General features: G+C 38.5%; 1 protein-coding gene across 2 annotated transcripts in view; it reads right to left on the bottom strand.

The window, feature by feature from the left end:
- LOC109303404 (histone H4 transcription factor-like) overlaps positions 1 to 7720 on the bottom strand; it is a 21549-nt gene that overhangs the window by 11922 nt on the left and 1907 nt on the right. The window contains exons 2-5 of one of the 2 annotated variants that reach the window (XM_019525613.1): positions 5601 to 5824; positions 3328 to 3439; positions 2129 to 2281; positions 791 to 868 (exon numbers count right to left, since the gene is read on the bottom strand). In XM_019525613.1, coding sequence (XP_019381158.1) covers positions 791 to 868; positions 2129 to 2281; positions 3328 to 3439; positions 5601 to 5824 — 567 coding nt within the window. The remainder of the gene's footprint in view (positions 1 to 790; positions 869 to 2128; positions 2282 to 3327; positions 3440 to 5600; positions 5825 to 7720) is intronic. The other variant, XM_019525614.1, reaches the window with a different exon arrangement.

Here is a 7720-nt window from a genome sequence, read left to right as displayed (position 1 = left end):
GGGGGGGGGTTTCCACCACCAAATGTGTGGGAGACCCCCCCCAGCCCCCAAGTCTCCCTGGCTCAAAGATCAGCTGCAGGGGGACCCTGGGTGGCCCCCCCAGACCCAGGAGGTACCAGTCGCCCCCCGCACTCCCATGGGATACTCTATCTGCCCCGGCATCTCAGCATTCATGAATCGCCTGGTACTGTGAGGTATGTGGGGGAAAAATTTAAAGCTGCGTCTATGTCTGGATCGTTGAATCTTTCCAAATCTATTTGGAGGGTTCCGATTCGATTCAGAGAGATTAAAGGGTTTCCTGATTCAATTCGGATTCAGAGATTCAGCCACCGAACCTGGCTGAATCTCCGCTGAATTGAATCAGCAACCAAAGCTTCGCACAGCCCTAATAAATAAGTGCATCTTGACTATTTTGTGTATAGTTGGTAGGGGAACTGAGCAAAAATATATGTAGGAGCACAGATTAAATGAGTAGGTATAAACTGTAAACATACCCCAAGTGTATTATAAAATGTCTACATTGGGATGCTCATGAAAAACAGGTATTTCAGACTATATCATGATGGAGAAAAGGCCTAAAACTCAAGTTCTGGGTCTAGTAGGAATAAGAAGGGAAGGAAAAACACCTCAAATGGACTATGTGACAGGTAGATTTTAGTTCCTCCACAGCTGAACACAGCTGCCTTGATTCTCTATACTAATTCTTTCAGATGGCATATGTAAAAGTATCTAAAAGTGTTCCATATCATACAGTGGAAAATATGTTTTATTTTAATAAGCTCTGACTCACCATGTCCCCTCATATGATCTCGCAGTAACCTCTCATTTGCAAAGTGTTTGTTACAGTTCTGACAAGCAAATATTTGTTCTGAAATATAAGCACATGAATCAGTGATAAAATAGATTTTAACAGATGTTTTTAAAAGAAATGTTTTAGGGTTTTCATTTTAATAGTTAAACTAATACAGGAATGAGTAAAATGTAATATTCTTTTGCATTATATTTTTCTGATGTTTATGCTGATTGTAGAATTTTCTTTAGCAATAAGTTAATTTTATCCCTAATAAAATATCTATCTAATCAGAAACATTAATAATCTGAAACCTGCTAAGTTTTTTCCATGGTACCACTTATCTGAATAAGGTTACCATAGTACCTGAGCACTTTCCAAGTATTTAAAAACTGAAAGAACAATCTTTTTCCTGAGCTGGAGGAAAACTATCCCAATTGGTTTACAGGTTTTTGAGAAAGAGGATGTCCAGAAAGCTTTCATCTTATTCTGAAAGCAGTTAGCTCAATGAGCATTGCAATGACTTGCAAAAGCGAGTTCCACAATCTAAATCCTGCTCCATTAAATGTTGTCTCCTGTATTTGAGAACTTTTGTCATTCATGTGCTATTTCTGACCTCTAAGGCCCAAACACTTTGGGCACAGACAGAAGTTACATCTATCACACAATCAGCCCCCAGAAAGCACTCTACAGCTGTACCGTGACATATACATGGCTGCAAAGTGTTTTTAAAGTGGCCAATCATGCAAAAAATTAACCCTCCTCAGATGAAGGATCAGATGAAGTCATTCCACTTTACAGCACCTTAAGGAACTTGTGTTCTTTAGGGTTAATTTATGACATGATCAGGAAGTTGAGGGAGAGAGGTGGCTTCTCTGTTGCAGACAGGCTCCTGGAGCTCCTGCAGGGAGGTTCAATCCCACCCACCCTAACCCAATAGGTGAACGTCTGTTGGGGGGGGAGGGAAGAGACCGCTCTAACTCATGGCACTTTAAGTAAAGGGATTAGTAAAGCCTTATTTTTACTATGTGATGGCGTAGCAGTAAGATGGATACGCACTATGTTCAAACATGGATTTGTGGGCATTCTCTCTCTTTAGCTTATTTTCCAATTCGACAGTTAAGTCTGGGCATCACTATTCAGCCAAAAGTGCTTCCATACTTTACAAAGATAATTGCTTTGGTAAAGTAAAGTATATTACATGCAACTAAAACATGTGAAAATAAATGTGTGTGTATAATACAAAAATAAATATATGTGTATAATACTATAAACCAGCCCCAATGAAAATTCTTTCAATTAAAAAATCCAAAACAGTAATAGAGCAAATTCACTTACTATCCTTTGAAACCTGTCGCTTGATATGATCAAAAAACTTGGTGTTATTGGAGAACATTCCTCCACAAGAGGGACAGGCCACAACTCTTTCTTGAGTGTGGGTTCTTAAGTGATCCCTTAACTTGTGCTTTCCTTTAAATATTCCTAAACAGTCTAAAAACAGAATAGTTTTTAGTACTTTATTCTCTTCATGAGTACAAACAGGGAAAATGCTATTATACACTAATACTCTAGCACAGGGGTCTTCAACCTTTTTTAAGGCGTATACCCCTTCTGGGTACACTTCTGGCGGAGCGGGGAGTAGGGGACAGGTGGAACAGGCTGGATGCGGAGCTGGGGGGACTTGCACACGGCAGCAGCATGGCGTGGTGAATGGCGGCAGCAGTCACTGAATGCAAGCTCCTGCAGCTAGAACCAGAATACCTGGTTCTAGTTATGAGTGGGGAGCTAATTAAATGGATCCTTTATGGGGGTATCTGGAGTACACACACGTAGTGAGCAGTGCTGAGCTCTAGGATCACCATGGCTTGAAATGCTGTTGACTCTGGTGGGGCCCAGCCCAATGAACTATATGGCAAATCATGTACCTTTTGGCTTTGGGCCAGCATATAGTTTGTACTATATCTCAATAGGTACAAAAGTATTGCTTAAATGTGTGTTTACTAACTTGCAGCAGTTTCAAAAAAGGTGAAATGCATCAATTGTGGATGAACTAAGTCTATGGGTATTATTTGCACATTACTACAACTGTTTATTTCAAAGTGAGTGTTTTCAAATTTGCCCCTCACTTCCATGTACTCGGGGAGAGCAGGTCCTGACGTTAAGGAGGGAGGAGGCAGATAAAAGGCCACAGGGGGAAGAAGTTGGAGGAAATGGATAAAGGGTAAAGGGACTTGACCCCCCCGATTTATTTTCCCTGTTGTAGCACTGGGAGCAGGACTAATTCAAGGCAAACCTCCAATAATTAGATTCTAGATCTGGAAAATGATAATGAATTTATACATTTTCCATATATAGAATCAAATTATTGGTAGGCTGTTTTATACTCAGGGTCATCTTCTATTCAAGTAAATATGGTACCTGAGATTGCTGAGGAAAGGTTCATTGCAGTTATATTCATGTGCTTCATGGAACACTAGGAGTATGTTATAGTGAAAGTGAAATGATTAGGACAAAATTTAATATTTTCTATTTTATACCTTTCCAATGGCAACAAACAACATTCTTGTTACCGGAAACAGTTTCTTTTTCAGTACCGTAGGCATGCATGGCAACATGCTGATAAAACCATTCTGGATTACTGAAGGTAACCTGCAAACAAAATGGAACTATGATAATGACTCAATAATGTTGGCAAGAAGTCGAATGATAGGAACGTACGCAATAAAAGAAGTGACTTTTCAAAAGCAAACAGAGAAGCTAATTATTGCAGTGAGCATTTGGGAGAAATAAGTCACTCCACAGAGAGAGGGGCTTACTATGCTAGCTATGATGGAAATATGAAACACACTGGAGTTCATTCTACATATATGAAATCCTGAGTAAGACCCTTTATATACCAGCAAAGATACAGTCAATTTTAACCTAGTTACTCCCAACTCCTTCTTTTGTTAGACCCCTTTACTCTTCATGGTGCTGCAAACAGAAGCTGCATCACAGCACATTCTGGAAAAACTGTCTCCATCTTTTTTACCTTCTCTAAACTTATTTTCCTTACATTTATCTGTATTTTTCTTATTTTCTTTTTTATTTATATTTTTTGCTCCCCCTGACTGTCCTCCCACTAACCCGAAAATTATCAGTATAGGTTAGAGTGTAAATGGGTGGCACATTGTATCTCATTGTCAGTAAGTTTGAGGGATCAAAGGGCTTCTCTATGTGGCCCTGTGTGTGTCTACACATGTGTTTTAATGCGCAGAACTAGGTTACTGTGCATTAAAGTGTCACGGAAAAAACTGTGACATTATGCTAGTGCACAGTAAAATAGTCTACTGTGCGTTAAGCATCACTAAAAAGTGTGCAAATGCACTACTGTGCATTAGCACAACCTAATGTGCATTAATGTATGTGTAGCCACACCCATCCACATGAAAGTGAAAGCAAATTCACTAAAGGTGTTAAACTACAGTGATCTAAAACCTAAAGCCATTTTACTCCAGAATGAAAGTGTCCACATGGGAGTTTAACATACAGACAAGTTTCTGTGAAATAAACTAAGGCCTGAATTTACAGCCCATCTGCTGTAACTGCCCATATGCACAACTTATCCTACATAGCTTACATCATTTTTACTGAGGGGTAAGCTACCTTGCATTAATGATGCATAGCTGTGGGAACACATTTGCAACAGAGATAGGAAAAAAAGAAACTTGCTAGCTTCTGTGTATCTTACCTGATATTTCTGAAGTAGTCTGGACTGATTACCAAGTTGGGAAACACTGTTTTCAAATTCATAACACCTTTCAGACTAAAACGAGTGTGGATAAATCTTCTAAACATATCCATTTTAGTCCAAAAGGTATTATGAATTTGAAAATAGTGTTTCCCAACTTGGTAATCAGTCCGGACTCATTCAGAAAGATGGGGTAGGATATGCTTCTGTTACTTAGATGGGGATAATATTAAAGAGAATACTTTCTCTTAATAAGTGAGAGAAACATATTTAAGTAGAAAAAAAATACATGAACATCCATAAAAATACTCCCCCATCAGAACAAGTCTCTTTTTACATACTCTACACAAGAGGCCTTGATTACTGGCCTAAAAAAAGTTCTCTTTTACTTAACTGATCTACCTCTTTCAAATAAAAAGGGTCTTGCAACATATAAGATCAGTTTTTGCCAGTGTACATATACACATACACACACTTATTTTTTTAATATAATTTTCTTTTTAAACAATTTCAGAAAGGTAATCCCTTATGTTATAGAGCTGAACGGAAATGATGCTTGCAGATGAAACTGGATAACCAATTAAAACTTATGACAGAACATTTTTATGTCTATTTGGGGCATTACTTTGACAGCCCTGGTTTAGAATAAATCTGACTACTTTCAATTTGCAGGATATATTCTTTTAACATAGGAAAAACAGTGCTTTAGTCAGAAAAGGTCCAACAAAAAGAATACTACGATTTCATAGACATTAGGGATGGAAGGGACCTCACAAGATCATCAGATCCAGCCCCTGGCCCAAGGGGCAGGGAAAATAAAATAAACAAATCACGTGGGATTTAAGACAAAAGGGGTTGCCTTACGGGTTTAAGACAAAATTTAATTAAAATAAACAAGTTGTAGATGTTGTAGTAAACTGTTTTTTCATACACTTTGACAGATGATAGAAGGCATTGTTAAAAGTAAACGGTAAAAAATTGAGCAGTGGGATTTCTATCATTTTCAAGAGCTGGTGGAGGAAAGATTACAGTGGAATTAGAAGGGAGGAAAAAAATAACATTAGCACATGCTTCACTTACGTCACACTGCTCCCAATGACAAATAAACACCTCTGAAATCTTTGGTATCTGATTCTGGTTATGGATATTCTGGGAACATACTGGCAAATCTTGATGTGCGGACTTAAGCTGAGAACCTATGAATTTCAACTTGGTGTGGTAACCATGAAAATTTATATGAGTTACCAGTTCCCTGGGACCTGCAGCCAAAAAGTCACAACTTCTCCACCAACACTGGTACTGCTCTAAACATAAGAAAGAAATAACAGTTCACTGAATGCTGTATAGTATCTGGGACTGTGTGCAGCAAAGTCATAATGCATAATAATTGCATGTATTTTTGTTGATGATTTACTGACTTCTAAGTCTATCTAGAACAGTGAATAAGTACTATATGCAAATAATGAAATAGCTAAACTATTTAAATGTAAAAACTTTGCATTCTCTTAAAACTCAGACAATTCTAGTATACTAAAGCTTTAGCAAATGGAAGTTCCCTCAAAAAGACAGATCTGGGGGAACTTCCACTTGCTAAAGTTTTGGTATACTAGAATTGTCTGAGTTTGCCTACAGTGCTAGAAAACATCCATCCTATTTAACAGTTCCCCAGTGCTAAACATGTTACTGAGTGATATAATGTTATATCATAATAATGTTTGGAGGCTTGGGCCCTTTTGTCTTAAACCCTGAATGTACAATAAATGACTTGCCCTCAAAATCTTGTACTTTCAACTTAGCAAAACAAGAGACCTATATTCACTACAGCCACCCACCTTTTTATTGCCATGTGAAATTTTAAGTATCCAATCCTTCGGAGCTATATTTGAGTAATTAATAACTAGCACAATCCAAATTATTCAAATACCTGGACACAACGAATACATTTGGAAATGCCAAGGGAAATCCAAAGTATTTAACAGCAAAAAAGAGGATTGTCTATTTCAGGTTTTTGGTCTGGACACTGAGGGCAATTTTACACATGTAAGTGCCGCAAAGTGCCCGGTGCTGCATCACTTACAGTTGTATAAGCAGCAAAATGCATGTCAGCATGCAGAAAATGGCGGTGGCGTGCTTTTGAACTAAAACACATAGAAGGTGTTTTAGTTCAAAAGTGCACTGCTGCCATGTACACTGACGTGCATTTTGACTTGGTTAATCAAGTCTGCTCGAGTGTGCCAGATCTCCAGGATGTCTGGGCACGTAAATGTATGTGTATAAAATGCCGTGATTGTTGAATGGTTCCTGACTTGATAGGGCAAAACTTGAAGTCAAAAGGATAGTATGAAAATAGACAACAGATACTTTTTGTGAATGCTAATGTGGTATCATTAATTCAAAGGTATTCACGTCATTACTCTGTTCCTCCAGCCTGTCCTAATTTTAGCCAGTTTTTAGATTTCTGAAATTTGTGAATGATTCCATATGGGTGCAAAAATCTGCCCCCACACATCCAATTTCAGAATAATGATCCATGCAATATACAAAAATACGTAATAAAATATCTCCATCAGGGTAATGAAGGGCTCATTTCATTATGCCGAGTTTTCCTTTTCCTTTAATTAAACTTAATCTAGTATCTACACCAGCAATCAAAATTGTGGTATTAGTGTTTGGAAGAAAGGTTAGGATTCATAAGATCCACAATAGTTATATTAAACATCTAGTAAATTAGTGCTACTTATCATCTAATAAATTAGTCTACTTACATTTTTCAGTGGTATCAAACTCTGAATTTTTCTTGCAAGTTATATCACCAGAAACTAAATACTGTTAGCTTAGCCACAGAATTTAGAAAAACTTGCTCTTGCCACGTGTGCTCTGCATTGACTCCAATCAAACTCCAAACTCCATCTTAAACTTATAAATCTTAAATAGGGTTACCATATTTCCAGTTTCAAAAAACAGGACACCTGTCAGGAGGGCACCTCACTACCAACCCACAGAATCCTGGCCCTGCCAGTGCCCCTCACTCCCAATCCACAGTCCCTCGCCTCTCCCTGGGCCACGCTAATGCCCTTCACTCACAACCCACAGCCCCAGGTGCTGCCAGGGCCCTGCACTCTCAACCTCCACCTCACTTGTGCCCCTCACTCCCAAGCCACAGTCCCTTGAGCCTTGCTAGTGCTGCTCACTCCCAACCT

Source organism: Gavialis gangeticus, unplaced genomic scaffold (assembly GCF_001723915.1).
Source record: "Gavialis gangeticus isolate Ggan-Ray unplaced genomic scaffold, GavGan_comp1, whole genome shotgun sequence".
Taxonomy (NCBI): domain Eukaryota; kingdom Metazoa; phylum Chordata; order Crocodylia; family Gavialidae; genus Gavialis; species Gavialis gangeticus.
This window is presented reverse-complemented; position numbering and strand designations above follow the sequence as displayed.